This window comes from Megalopta genalis, chromosome 6 (genome assembly GCF_051020955.1).
Source record: "Megalopta genalis isolate 19385.01 chromosome 6, iyMegGena1_principal, whole genome shotgun sequence".
NCBI classification, from domain to species: Eukaryota; Metazoa; Arthropoda; class Insecta; order Hymenoptera; family Halictidae; genus Megalopta; species Megalopta genalis.
Window position 1 is genome coordinate 22712210 of NC_135018.1, and position 16209 is coordinate 22728418.

General features: G+C 39.3%; 1 protein-coding gene across 2 annotated transcripts in view; it reads right to left on the reverse strand.

Annotated features, from left to right (window-relative positions):
- Positions 1-3060: 3060 nt before the first annotated feature.
- LOC143259589 (uncharacterized) overlaps positions 3061-16209 on the reverse strand; it is a 29106-nt gene continuing 15957 nt past the window's right edge. Inside the window, exons 2-3 of one of the 2 annotated variants that reach the window (XM_076522622.1) lie at positions 7706-8888; positions 3061-7621 (exon numbers count right to left, since the gene is read on the reverse strand). In XM_076522622.1, coding sequence (XP_076378737.1) covers positions 7194-7621; positions 7706-8888 — 1611 coding nt within the window. In that variant the 3' untranslated portion in view covers positions 3061-7193. Of the gene's footprint in view, positions 8889-16209 lie in introns of both variants that reach the window. The other variant, XM_076522621.1, reaches the window with a different exon arrangement.

The following is a 16209-nucleotide window of genomic DNA, read 5'->3' on the forward strand; positions in this document are numbered from 1 at the left end:
AATTTTCATTTCTCATTAATCAACAATCGGTAAAATAGCGCACTGAAAAGCGAGTCACAACTTTCGCTACTGTGTCGTAGGCAGCGTTAACTGTGCAGAATGATCAGCAAGTACTTCACCTTCGAATTTGAGGTCATTATCATAAGTGGATGAAGTTCAAGTATGTTTGTATATATCTCTATAACTAAACAAGTTTTTATTATATAAAGTTGTATGCCACATGTAATATCGATATTATGTCGATATTATAACGATAACGGACACAAAGTTAAAGAATTCTGTTAATAATTTCATTGTTTTAACAACTTTTTGTGATTTATGAGTATACTATAATTTACTGTTTGTTGTAATTATACTGATAATTTTTTAAGATTGTTATAATCATGTAGACCGTTCCATTTAAAAGAGGCTACTTATTTATGTTCTTCAATTCATTTATTCAGAATAATATGATCTTTAAATGACTTTCATATTTAAAATCTTCGAAGTAGCATGAAACTTATCTTTTTACTCGAAAACAACTTTTATTATAATTTATTTATATATATTATTATTATTATTTTATATATTATTTTTCGATTTTGTCGAATATTTATGGGCACTAGGATATAATTCATCATATTAAAGTGTCAGATATAAAAATATAATGCAATTTGAACATATAATCGACCTTGTAATTCAATAATTCTGAAAATTAACTTTTTATTTTATACAATTAATGAAATACTGAACAAGCATAAATTGTGCGATTGTACAATAGTTGGATTGTTGGTGTTGGAATAAAGAATTCAATTTTACAGATAATGCGTGAGTGCACGCATGAATAAAAATATAGTTACAGTCCTGTAGACTATATTCCTTAATAGACGTTTTTATAAGCAGACAATGCAGAATAGTTCAACGATGACGGCTCGCGAGAAACATTTATCACTCATACAACATGTTGAAATTTTCCTTCACACATAGATCATTCGGTTGCTTTCGCAATTGCGTGTCAAATTGATGCTTAAAAAAAATGATATACGGGTAACTGTCCGCTTTACGTACAGTTGGCCTGGTTAGATTTAATACTTTAACCAGAACCTTCCGTTATCAATCACTTTCACCAATGTAGGCGCATTCCACTTTTACCATAAAAGCGAAATTATTTATAATGAATTATATATCCGCTTCCATTCAACGACTGTTTCCTGATCATTGTTTAACACTAAACATCCGTCTTCGTTTCCTATTCCCGTGAAAAGATTTACCGATGTGTTCCAAATTTGTATTATACACGAGCGTGTAGCTACTGTGAATTTTTGAAGTTAAAATTCTTTAATTTACTATATAAATGTTCAAGCTAAAATTAAATATGATCACCGGGTGGTTTTTTTTTAAATCTAAACAAAACACTTTCCAAAGTTATTTGCATATTCAGATTCCGTCATCGATTTCAATGATTCTATTTATTTTACTTCGAAAACAGGAGAAAAAATAAGAGTTACTCGAATAGATTTTCTTTTATCTTTAAAATGCGTGTAAATTATTAGGAAATGATCGTAGAATATTACATTTTTTCCAACCCCATTTTATTACACATTACCGTGTTCAATCTGATCGTGGAATTCAATCTCTTCGAGAATTTTATCCGTAATTGGATGAAACGGTTACATATGTACTCCGATTATGAAGCGATGAGTGAAAAGTGACTGTATAACGTAGATCTCTGGTGATGTAATGAGCCTTGCACACCAGGGACGTAGACTTCCTTACTTTTCTAATTTCTTTTTACGGAAGCGGCTTTCGTATGCGTCCAACTATATATAGTAAAACACGACCAGAAAATATCCTATCTCTTAACTGTCTACACATTTTTCTTTGTGTTTAGCGAATTTTATATTAAGGATTCAGTTCCTCTTTACAATAAATACCATCTTTTTAAACGAAAATTATGGCGTTAAACACTTTCTCCAATTCATTGAAATTACTATCCAAGCTGCGCTGTTTTATTTCTAAGCAAACGTTTGATTTTCAAGCAAACACATGATTTCTAATCAAACGTTTAATTTTCAAGCGAACATTTCATTCCAAAGCATTTAAATATGTATAACTGAATATAGTTTTTCATTTTCGATTTGTATATTAATTTAAACTGAATCCTATTCTGAAAAATTTTTAATGCTAAGCACACTTTCTACGATTCATTCAAAGTATCATGGAATCTGAATTATTAGTGAAATTATTAATTTATTATTACTGAGTAGTTGTTCAGTGATATAGGAAATCAAATTCACTTTTGTTCTTTATATTAGAATATAATTGTTGAACGTATTGAATAAAGAACTCGTTTTAATTTCTAATATATTCTAATTTATATTCCATTTAAATGTCAGACGTTTTTTTTTGTAATATTTCTAAAAAATCGTTTCAACTGTTTCAAGTTCTATAATTGGAAACCGCAGGAATTCTGCGCCGACAGAATAGTCGTTTTACCCACAAGATGGCAGGAGATCATTCGTTAGAACGGAACATAATCGCCGTGACTGTGTGGTCGTAATTAATTAAAACGTAGCTGCCGATTAATGCTCAAGATAGCTTTACAACTGTTACAACCGTACAATGCTTCGACTAATTAAAATCATCATAGTCGCTAAACAATCGATAAAATGTTTACATGCACGAATCTTGTTGTAGACTGAACTACCTAATCCAACAGACCAATTAAATTCCATGCACGTTCATGTTTAAAACCGACTTCGGAAATGTAAATTTAGGTTCATATTTGCACGGCGCACAACTGCCAGATTATAGATGCGTGAAATGTTTCACCTCGAGCGTTAGGAAGAGAAAGTTCTACAAAATGGAATATTTACCATCCGAAAACTCCGTTGTCAAATAATTACCACACAATTGACTCGCAGAAAAGTCGCGGAAGGAGGGCTCCGAGTGCTTTTTTTTCTTTCGTTATACTTACGGTTCCGCGGGTGCTTTTACTTCCTTCCTTGCTTTTTTCTCCCAGAGTTCGGCACTGTAAACGATCCAGGTGTTCACACCAATGAAATAAATGACACGTCGCCGTTCGTTACGATATATCTTTCTTTGATCACGTTTACAAATAATATAAAAACAACTATAAACGTAAGAAACGTTTTCCTTACCGGCACAGTAATGAACGTTATAAATTGCTAGATAGCTAAACAATAATGCTAACGAAGAAATATTTACAATGTGAGTAGACAAAGTGCACATCGACACGTCTGCATGGTACCGCCAACGAAAACTTGCGAATTCTATCGTTACTTGATTGTTTCAGATCCGTAATTACATCGATCTTCGATCTAGATTCGCAGCCGTACCGATCCTCGCTCTAGATTCCCATCGTTTTCCCTTCAGATTATTCTAGATTATTAGAAATAACAAATCTAGATTGTCATTATTACAAACAGCTATTTGCTGTTATGCCAATTTATAATGTACTATAAATTCACAATTTATATTGACTTTCGCTCGAGACTCACAGGTGTACTCATTGTAATCCTAATTTCGCCAAGATATCGATTTTTACTCAAAATCCACGATTACACTGATTTTCATTCCCGTGTTTCGCCTTTCGTACACATTTCGTTGTCAGATTCACTCAGCTTCGTACAAGCTCATTATTAACAGATCAGCTGCCATGAGAATTTTACATGTTGCCTTTTGCCGTAAAAGAGATTTTTAATATCATAAATTGTCATAAATAACGACCTTGCTGCAGCTTTTGACTCTCTATTGCAGGCAAATACGGATCTCACGTAGACAAATAATTTTATTTTTGTGAAAACCGTAAGAAAATTGTTGTTGATAAGCACGTGCTACGTTTTCAATGTTATTTGAAAATGGCTCAATTGTTATCAGTTTATGATCCAAACTGATTTTTAAAAAATATCTTGCAATCACAGAATGATTTCCCTAATGATTTTCGGTTCTACATTCGTTCAAAATATGTCAATTATAACGCACTATAATGTTTAATTTTCATAAAAGGTTTGCTGCAATAAAAATCATTAATACTTTGACAAAGCACATTTTTTACGATTATTTAGATTACTCGTACCTTTCAAAAATGTTCAGTCAACAGTACATATTTGCCTTACTTCGATCCAGCAAATAGCAGCAGTGACGTATTAACACGTTTCCTGTTGCACGTAACATTTTCAGTAGAAATGGTAAAAACAAAATGGTTAAAACCAAAACAATTATAAGAATATACCTGGTCTCACGAAAAGAATACGTAATTTTGACATTCTTGTCATTCGATAAACTCGGCCCACGTGGTCTTAGAATGGCTCCTGAAAACGGGCTGTCAGGGAACGTGTTAATTAACGGACAGAATAAACATGACGAACTTGACAATTGCCGGCGGAGTGTGTGTATGTGTGTGTGTATGTGTGTGTGTGTGTGTGTGTATGTGCCGTGCGCCATCGAGAGAAAACGCTCGTTAACAGTCCCCGCTATAGAGCGAACCTTTCGGTGCGTGTGAAATCTGTTTCGTGTGATCGCTGGTCCACGCCTTTCGATTTACGATCGCGCCACGGATCTCCGCGGGCATACGTGCGCATTGGTTCGCCACGGGATCGAGTCGTAGGATGCATTAGATTCGAATCGATTCTCATACCCGCGACAGGGAATGCAAATAGAAAGTTCCACGGAGTCGAATAGAATGTCCCTGCGCGGCGAGACCACGCCAATGAAAGTTACAGTCACTTTTCTGCAGACGGCCCAGGACCGATCGCACTTCGGGCGGGCTTGCAAAATTTTCCGTTGCAAAACACCGATACCGTTTCTGATATCACGCCCCGATTCGAATTCTGAGAGGAGGATTGCGATCACTTCGTGATCAGAATATGATAGAAACTCGATAGTAAAGTCCGGAATCTGTTGCTTTTTTGGAACGAAATACCCGCGACTTTCGAAGTTTGTAAAAATCCGCAATCTAACCGGAAGAGATAATAACTTGAATTACTCGAATGAGTTTTTCAAACGGGCGCTACAGGAAAGTTTACTTGGACGCCTGACGTTCCCGATGCACTCTTAAAAACGATTTTAACACCGGTAATCGACCGGTAGCCGGTTACGTATTGTCAATGTTGTCTTACGCTTTTTATCGAATATTTATAGCAAGCGTTACGTCATCCTGATATATAATGGCACTGGTGCGGCGTATTGAAAATTTATGAGACGGTCGAGAACGAATGCTTGTATTAACACGTTGACTGCCATGCGTATTTACAACAAAATCTCCTACAGGCCACCCGTGCCGCTATAGGAAGCGTGCGCTGTTAATTCATATCTGTTTCTGTTCCTGCATGAACAGTTGGAATCTTTGCCGAGTACCGAATGGTATAACTTAAAATCTCTGCCCTTATTTTTTTCAATAATGAAAAGAGATCGGATTGCCCGGAAGGAGAAGCATAAATAAAATTACATCGTCAGATTCTGATTCGGATACTGATAAATATAATCTTAGTGATAATGAATGTTATGAAGATACTATTGACGAGATTTTACGAGAATTGGTCATGGAAGAAGAAAGAAATGTTGATGATACTGAGGAAGCTACGGTTCAAATAAAAGATACGAAATGGACCGATCAGAGGCACGAGCATATCTGAAAAAACAAACAACTTTTTGTCCAAGCTGTCCTGATCAACCTCAACTTTGCAGAGAATGTTTTAATGTTATACACTGCGAATAATTTTTTTAATAAACCATTTTTATAAGAATTCAATAGTTTCATTACCTCCTGTAGAATATTTGTCGAAATATTTTTGGAAATCCTTTGTAAGTAATCAAATCAGCGTCACCCGAATTACGGGTGACATGGCCTGAGAGAACTTTTGCTGTCACACGAATACGGGTGACGCGGCAGTCAACGTGTTAAATAAATATCAATTCATCGAGTATTTTGAAAATGTTATACCGCGTCGAAATAAAAATATCTAAGCACACAAATTTTCAGATGATGAAAATTTTGAAATTATATGTTAGTCGGTCTGACATTTCGCGCTAACGATTCCATCTATAATCAAGACACGTATTTTGTAATTTCTAGTCTGTTGTTAATTGTTTGCGTGTCTGGGAAAAGTTATCACCGCGTGATTAAAGAGTACCGTCATCGTTACGACAGCAAATGTTTATCCGGTTCGATCCTACGTATTTGTGTTTTGTAATCAAATAAGTCGAGTACGTGGGCAGGGATCGTGTCTGAAACGTTCGCGTGTACACGGTGAATATTCTCTCGGTGCTGTACGACGGTGTGTGTTTGTATGTGTGTTTGTGTGTGTGTGCCTGTGGAATCTGTACGGTATAGCATGTTACCGTGCGGATCGGCGCGATGAGAAATTGCCGTGGTAATGTATCTCGTGTACGTGAGTGTTGCGTCAAGTCATTGACTTTCACTCTCGACGATAATCGTTTTCAACATAAACACTATAAAAATGCTCTAGAAATCGCAATTCGGAATTGTTACTCTCATTATCCTTGCAAATCTTCGTTACTCTAACAAGCGTCGTTACACAATAAATACAATTTTCCTAAACCGGAAAGCAAATTTGAGCTTCCACTCGGGAAAACGTGGGAAATTCAGCGAGCCGCGATCACCTCGTAATTTCAAATTTCACACGATTCGCGTGTCAATACTGCCGGGAGTTGTCATAACTGTGGAACTGCACGAAATACTGCGATCGATTTATCCCACGAGCCTGAATCGGTATCGTTCTATTGTAAAGAGCCAATTACTTTATCGGAAATTCGACACGTTTCGAGCGTGCCGTTTGAAACGAAACGAGCGGCACCTTTCTCCAACCTCGTAATATCTGAATACATAAATATAGTTACGTTAGATATGCGCTAAAACACCATACGCGAATACCAAGAAAACCTTTCGTTGAATTCGGCGAACCGTCGGCCGGTTTCTCAAGGGATCACTTCGAATAATAATTTATACCGCGGCGCGTTCAAAGCATTTCGATCGTTCCCGAGCAAGATTCAACGAAATTTTCAGGTGCACGCTTGAATCCCGAAAGCGCACCTGGCACTCGTGCTGGCGGCACAGTCTCGCTAGGTATATTGCCGCCAGGGGTCCACCGTTCGAATGGTATAAGAAGACAATAGTAGGGTATCCCTGTGAATTTCAGATATTGAGAAAAGACTCACGATTGGAAATTCGATCAGTAACCGGCGGCGCTAGCCCGGAGGTAGTGATCGATTTGACTTGCGGTTAGGGGTGCGCTGGCAGCAGCGTTGGAGGACCTCGCGGGTGCGACATAGTAGAAGGACTGGGGTTGCGTCTGGGATTCGAGCAGCTGGAGCCTGTGCGATTGTACCGGCTGCTGTTGTTGTTGCTGTTGTTGCTGCTGCTGGCGACGTTGTTGCTGTGCGTACAGCTGCTGGGACTGCTGCAAGAGCTGCGCCTGCTGCTTCCTGTACAGGACTTCCTGCGGCTGGTTGACAGCAGCAGCAGCAGCAGCAGCGGAAGCTGTGGGAACGGATTGGGCCTGCTGGGCAACCGGTTGCTTATAAAGCGGAGACTGACGCTGGGGCTGCTGGGGCTGTAGCTGCTGCAACTGCTGGAGTCCGAGATAGGACTGGGGCTGGGCTACGAACGGTTGGAGTTTGTGACTTAGGGTGAAGTCACCCACGGTTTGGGGTAGTGTCTGATATAGTTGGGTATTGTACTGACCGGTTGAGGGATCGTACACCAGCTCCGACTGGTAGATGGGATCTGCGGCGGCAACCGGCGATTTAGCTTTCGATGGTTGGGGCGACGGTTGGGCGTGCTTAGGACCGGCGGGAACGCCGACGGTGTTCACGTAACGCTCGAGCTCGGCGGCAAAGTCAAGGTGAGATGCGCTAGCTAGTGTCGTGGTGCGTAGATTGGGCGATACAGTGACTGCCGAGGGGCGGGTGTACGCTAATGCCGCACGCTCTGTGCTACTCGGGGAAACGTACTGGGCGGCTACCTGTGCAACATGGGGCCGGGGAGTGATTGCGACCGATTGCGGCTTCGGGTGACGCGTGACCGGACGGCGTGTCGTCGTTTCCAGGGTCTGATAGGCGGTCGAGGACACCGTGGGCTGACCACGATGAACAGGCGACGCGGTGGTCTGATACTGCGTCGTCGACGATGCTAGTCTGTAGAGGCCTGGGCTAGGTGTGGGCGACGGTTCGTACAAAGCCGTCGACGGCGTCACTTGGACATAGCTCTGTTGCTGAGGCGCTCGATAACCACCTCCTCTTAGCTGCGACGGTTTCACATAGTCACCTTCGCCCAACTCTTGGCTGGCGTCGTCGTCCAACTGGTATTCCGTTTGGAAGATCGTGGTAGGTGGTGCCCGGGTGGTTGGTTGCTGATAGGCTGGTCTAACGGGTCTTGGTACCGGTCTCACCGATGGATAGTTCGCTGGCGCATTGATGTCCTCTTCCTCTTGCTTGTCCGACAGGTCATCCTCGTCGTCCTTTGGCGCGTTCGGGTCGCAAGGGTTGCCGGAAACGTATGTGAATTCTCTCTTGTTGCCGTCGGGGTCGATGTAGCCGTATTTACCGCGCACTACGCAATCGGTTCCTCGAGTCTCCTCTTTGAAGGAGCCGTCTGCCGCTTCGTAGCCGAAAGTGAAGGACCCGTCGTCGTTCACTTTATTGTAATTGCGGATTGTTTGGACCGGTGGTGGCTTCGATGGGTGCAGAGCGTCCTTCGATCGCGGCGAAGGAAGCGCACGGGTGCGCGGCTGGTAAACCGCTGGATTGTAGTCGTCCTCAGCCGCTTGACTGTCGTCTTCTTCGTAGTAAACCTGCGGTTCCGCTATGCGAGGCCGGATCTCCACTCGCTTTGCTTCTATCAGCAGCAGAAAGCATACCGGGATTACCTGGAAGCAGAAATTCTTAAGTGAAAATGTACTTCATTTTATAGCAGATCGATCGAAATATGATATATGAAATTTTTGATTATTCAAAGCGAAAGAAAATATGCAACGCTTGCTTGTTTGCATATTTATCAACGTGTTATGACTAATCGCTTGAACCATCAATTTGTGAACGGTAAGAAACTCGATATTTTATATCAATTGCATTTCATGTAACAAGTTTTTTATATTCGTATAAAGTAATTTGTTGCCCTATAAATCAAATATTTTTAGTACTTGATTATGATTATTCTTTTTATGCTTAGAAAGTGCAGGACACGTATAAAAGAATTTGGAGTTTACAAAATATTGTTAACAACAGGGAATTATTACGGTGAACCTGTAATTCTACAACTTTCATATCTACCGACGCAGACTTTCCACAAATAAGCACATACTGCGTTCGATGTTATTATATAATTTCGATAATCTCCACCAAAATCACGGGAATAATGACACGCTTCTCTTTATTACGTATGTCACGTGACCTTTTCGATAGTAGAATCGCCGATTCGTATACTGATACGAAAACTGTGATTTTATACTGTTATTGTAGAACAGAACGATGGATCAAGCCAAATACAATGTAAAATCCATACATCAAGACGAATTGTTTTTAATACGATGTATAAAGTAAATGTTTTTTTTTTTTTTTTTTTTTACGTAATAAAGTTCAATATCATTTTAGAAATTTGGATTTAATGTTGCGTTCAATTTATCGTTAACTAATTAATAACGATAACACTAATGTTGCTACAGAATAAGTTCTTACATTTTGTTTTTTATACTTAATGCATTACCTATTATGTAACCAACTATCTCTTGGAGTTCGACATTTTATCACTAGACTGCGAATTTTATACATTTAATTCAAAGAATTTAATAAGATTATTGCATTGTTCCGGACGTATTAAAATTATTGAGAGAAGAAATACACATTTTCATCTAACTACCGTTTCTTATAATCGACTTGGAAGATTTTTATTTCGTATAAAGACCCGCAGCCTACCGATCGCTATCTAAAAATGTTTAGTGCCGTAGAAATATGTTAGAAAGTTGTAAAAGAATAAAGAGTGCCACTCGTACGTATATTTTGCATAATGTAAAAGCGAATATACGACTTGGCAAAATAAAATGAAAACGTCGTCGACAGAACTATATTTGGTAAGAATTAAATATACGTTATTCGAAAATAAAAGCTTGAGAAGTCGATCTGTGCGACGACGTCGGATGATCGGAATTCTGCTATAGCATAAACGAGCCAGTGGAAGCGGTCGTCATATGTCAGACGGTCTAAACGAGACAAGCCAGAGGCACGGACGTGCCGGGAGAGGGAATTACCTTTATCACGTCACACGAGCCGTAATCGAAATAGTCGGATTAGCGATAGAATGCAGGCAGACCAGCCCGTTATTCTAGTTTCCAGGCACGAAACCGGATCTGCATCGGCGTGCAGTTTATAGTCAATAGGAAACAGAAGATGGCGAGGAGAGAGCGAGTTTCGCGGATCGGTGAACTCGAGTACGCGCGAATGGTATGTGCGGCTCGAAATTCCTTATCGCTCGCTCGAACCAGGCCTAACGTTCATAACCGTGCAAATGCACACCGTCCAGAAGTACCGAGGAAGGAAAGTGTTATGGCGATGTCGGTGAAATGCTGCGATCCTCGGCAGCATTGCCGACACTTCGGCCAGATCGGTTCCGTCCAGAGCAAAAATGGCAGCGAAAATATTGCTTTGTTATGTAAAGCTGTAGAGAGCCCGTTCAACATTTCAGAATGCGGTAGGTTTGGTATTGCGCACAGGCGTTACACTTGACCAGTGTCAATGTTAAAGTCTCGGTTTTTCTTCATAGTAGAGCGAAGAACATGCACGGTGAATTTACAGTTTTATTTCGGAATTTTCACTATGAAATATTTACCGTTGTTCGAAAGTACAGTAATATCTCCCTAATTGGCGCCTAGATTGACCACAAAAATGGACAATTTGGGAAGAGGAGATATTTTTATAGTTATAAATTGTCCACAATTATAAAAATGAGCCGCAAGGCTCGAATAATCGTATCTCCACTTCTCAAATTATCAATTTTAGTGGAAAATCTGAGCGTCAGTAAGGGAGACATTACTGTATAACTTTTAGAAACTTACAGTATATAACGTTTAAAATAAACGTATGAAACTGGTACTCGTGGAAAAAAATAACAGACATAAAAATGTTATGTTTTTGGTCTCCGCAAAGAGCAAATCCCGACTCAAAACTGCGTCGTTGTCTTTAGGTTTATAATATATATTTTTTTACAAAATTTTTCAAATCTATTCATGAAGCACATTCGCATCATGTGCTACACACGTCATGAGGTATATCGACAAGGTAAATTAACGAGAACTAATAACACTTGTATTTCGTTCTTATAATAAAGGAACTGGGATTTTCCATAAAGATTCGCAGCCTAATAATAACTCACCATTTTTCTTTCACACGAGGTAAAAGTAAAAGAGAAACGAACGTACTTGAATCGATTGCAATCACACTTGTTGCATTGGGACTCGAGAGAAGAAAAGTACAACGTCCTTGTAACTTTGGTTCCGGATATCTTTATAACGTAATATTTAGAGAATTGCTAATAAACGGTGAAGCAAGTTGAGAGCATACGTATCTGTATATGATTCGAATACTTTCAATCTGTTCATACTTCCATTTAATACTGTTTCGGATGACTGATGGACCTGTAATCATTCGAAACAATTCGAAACATTCCCGACATTTAGGGAACGATATACAGAGTGCCATGTAACTGGTGGTATAAAACGATAATCAATTTTCAAAGTGTCGCTATTCTTTAAATTTTCTACTTTCTTCTGCTTTACTATGTTTCAAAGTAGCTAATGCGACCAATTTTAACTTTTTCTAAACCAAAATTTTGTTCAATGCATCGAAACATGCACAAATAAACCTTGTAAATGTGGCTGCAAATGGAATCGTAGTTTGCTCGCAAAAAAAGTCCAAAAGAAAGTTAAACGAAAAGACAATTTCCACTAGAATGCCAAAGAAGAATTGTTGGAAAACTGCCGGCAGATAAAGATATGTTGATTTGCCGCATATCACGATTTGCATATCTGGAGCCTGATTTCCATATCGTCTGCCGATGGTTGGCAGTTTCCTTGTAATACTTTTCGTCCGAGTCGATTCATCCTTGAGAGGTTTTCCTATTACATGCAGGATTTCCCATGCCCGACAGGCTGGCCGTATGTCCTTATAGCGAGACGTGCTCCTGACTTCCGGTAGAACGACTCACAGTGGGAACCGCCCCGGCGCACACGTGTTACGTAATTTCTACTACTCGGTTGACCCGAATACGGGGCGAGGCAGGATTATGGCGGCGTGCTTACCGTGAGAGATTCAGATTCAGAGCGTCGTAACTCGCCGCGGCTGTTTCGCTACGCCGCGCGCCGCTCCGTCGCTTCTGGATCTCCTTGAACCGAGCCGAGAGCAAATGCTCGCACAAAAGACACAACCGCACCACGCCTCACCTCGCGACGACCCACAGGAAAACTTACCCGACTGTCACTTTTAGCGTTCGTTCGCGGCACGTGAAACAAAGAATAAGGTAAACGTCCTTAGCGTCGCGATTGCCTTCCCATTACGCTGCACAACGAATTTCAGCCCACGCTGGCACACCGAAGTACTTTATTATCACTTGAACAAATGCGAAACAAGCTCGACTCTTTTCACTCGAGATCATCTTAACTCTAAATCCGAAACAGTTTTCACGTCTTACACTACTATCATTTTATATGAGGTTTAGTGTATCTTGTGTACATGGAATTGAGTCTTGTGACTTATACAACAGTTACGCTTTTAACAGCTTCTTTAAATATAAACGAATTTAATAATATAACAGTTGTTTCGAAATGCGATGTAACTATTTTTCACCGCTCAAGTGCACCGGGCGAACATAAGTTTCGTCAAAGTTGTTCAACTTTTTCTACGGAACGATTGTTGATTCTACGATGGGATCGGTTTTTCAACAACTTTGACATATCAGTATATTTAGATGAAGCAGAATAAGATAGCTGAAGATCGTGGTTTCAAGTTCGGATATCAAGTTTTATGGGATTGTGGTAACAGGACTACTTCGATCTTCATATCGATTGGACAAAGTTTTTTCATGTGTTTCAGCGATTTTTCAATTTATAGTATTTTCGGGAAGCAATGCAACTTCAGTTTCCTATCTATCATGTAAAAACGTGTCACAAGAAAATTATCAAATGGACTGCGAAACTAGAGTCTCCAAGTTTAAAAATGATTCCACGCCTGTTATCGATGAGTTTCCGAAAACTGGACATTTAATATAGCCATTCATACTTTTACGGATTACTTTGAGCATCCAACTTAAAAAATGTGGTGTCATTCAATAGTTATATTTACACGATTATTTTATATATCAAATTGTTCGATGCACACTTATGGTCAAGCTAATAACGTTCAATGTTCCATTATGAATGTATAAGTACTTAAAAATCATTTTTATAGTTTAGATTTTCACTCTTCTTGACGCTGACGAAAGTTCTTGAATAATATCGAGCCACTTTATGATGAATTTAATCGAAAATAAGGTACCTAGTCGATATAATAATACTAACTTTTCCTGTTACTTCAACATAAAGTAGAAGTTCCATTTCATACACCGAGTCGTAATTTACTCCCACTGTTAATGGAATTCTGCTTGTTACAGTAATTATAAGGCATGCTTTTCTGAGCTCAATTCCTTCGTTAAAATCACTGCACGTTCGTCGGCTTACAGGAAACACTGTCATTTCAACTATCACTTTCAATGGTTACGCAGAGTCCGTAGAACCTATAACGGGGATTTCCGTGGCTTGTACTTGCCACACATCTCGATTTATTCTTTAGGCTTGTTAAAGAATACGACCGCCTGACCTTTATGCTGAAACACTCTTGAAATTGTTAAACTTAAACTATCCACTTTTCCATCGCTTTATTAGCAAATAAGAACCGTTTAAAGCAAAAGTGGCGTAAGTCAATTTCATCCTAGGTTGACTTAATATTATTGAATCGTAAAAGAGTAGTTACAATTTTTTATATCGTTTCATTTTACAAAACTTCTCATACATTATTACAGATATTATTAATTATTTCATACATTATATTTACAGAACAGTTCATCCTTCATTAACCACAATCAACTGTTTTGACTGTTACCAACGGCTCAAATAAGCATCATAATTTTTAATAGCAGATCACTATAATCGGTTGAATGCTATCGTAATTTTTCAATTGCGTCATTCTCACACTTTCGTTACGATTCACCTTCTCCTGAAGCATTTTTCTCCGACGTTTCTCACTTATTATCACGTAACAACTTTTCATTTCTTTAACGAAGACGAAACAGTGTATGCTTTTCCTTCCTCTTTCTCAACCTTATTGATGTTTTATCCAGCTTTCGAACTTCCTTAAGTGGAACGAGAGTACACGCAAAAACCAACGATCATTTTTCATGCTTAATGCGTGTTCATATAGTATTGGCCATGTAACACGGTTTCCTCGCGTCTGCCGCAGATCTCTCAGGTTTCCAGAGGAACGTATCGGCGTGTACAATTACACGATGCCTTGTTTTGGAATGTTGTGGTATGTAGAACCAGGCGTAGGACCGACGCAAGAGAAAATTCTTGCATAAAACCGAGGCACACACCTTCGAGAAGCCTACAGTAAGCGACATCGTACTTAATTATTCCATTTCGTACGCGTGCATACCAGGATTGTTACGTTTTCCAGAAGATAATGGACACGGGAGGAGGAAGCAATTCTTTCGTTATATCAATCCCTTGTTATTCACTCCGTTATGTTTTCTTTCTATTTCACTGCTCTGCTAATTTCTGCCTGTTACGTGCGAATTTACAGCCTGGATTTACCGATCACTGCACCACTTTTATTTGAATCTTAATCTAAACATTCGATAACTCGAGGCTGAAGAGTTTTCCAAGCTATAAAACTCTTTCGTTGGAGAGTAAACACTTAGAAGTTCAGTTTCTGTTGATAACACGTTTGGCAATCGTTCGCTTTGGTTACAGTCTTCATAATTGTATAGCGGTTCAACAACGTATACTTTTCGTAAAATATTTGACGAAATGTGAAGCTGAAATGCAATACGCAATCTTGTCTTTTGTTACGTGATATATGAAACTGTGGTTATCATAAATATATAACGGTGGCGACTTACACGTTATATGTCACATATTGTTATAATTAAAATTTATTGTCAAGGTATTGTACTCGCATAGTCAGAAATAGCACCAGAAATTTGATACAGTATCTCAAGAAAATCATTCTCCAATGTATTTTGTCGCACGTGAATCGCTCGTGATTCTTACAAGTAGAATTAGTGAGTAATGATCGGCCGTCTTAGTAGAATTAATGACCAACGATCAGCCGTTTTAGTAGAATTCGTGGCTAGTGTAATTGTCAGATAATTAAATTAAGGTCTCTATTGTACGCTTTTATAAAAATCTTTGTTGCATGATTAAATTAAAAAAAATCGATACGCAGTTAATTTAGAAAATAAAAATTAAGAAGTTGAGTAGTATTGGATCATCAGAATAAAATGTTTTTCATTCTGCTCTTTCAGAGGTATATGGATAAAACCGGAAACCATATTTGCACATTTAATTACGTATTTTCGCTTTTTTTTCGAAAAATATTTTTGTTAAACTGCAAACAATGACGGCACAGTGATATTGAAGACTCAACTGACGCCGTAACATTTCTATTAATTATTTTGGAAACGATAGAGTGCAGAAGCTATCTCTAGGGTCCCATAGGTTTTCCAAGGTTAAAATTGAAATTGCACCGTGCGTTTGGCGGAATGTCACTGTGAAACAAATGATTGCACAGTACGACGCCTGTGACCGGTATCTGGCCCCATGACGACAACGATAATATCAATGCCGGTGGTGGCTGGGTCGGTGGAGAACGCGCGGTTGTCGGAATATTCGAGACGGCTTTGGCATACGGTTTGTCCTTGAGACAGGGAGGTACACGTTGCTGCGGGACTTTCGAACGATACCGTATGCATCATGCTCTCCGAGCGTGCGCCGATTAATTTTATCCGACCCGTGATAAAATGCGGCTATCCTTTCGTCGAGCCTATAAGCTCGGATAACGTGTTCCCCTGCGCTGACGAAACATTCAGAATCGACTTCTACATGATAAATGAATGTTTCGTAACGACGTGTGAACAAGTCACTCGAAGGTCACTCCCCAGAAATC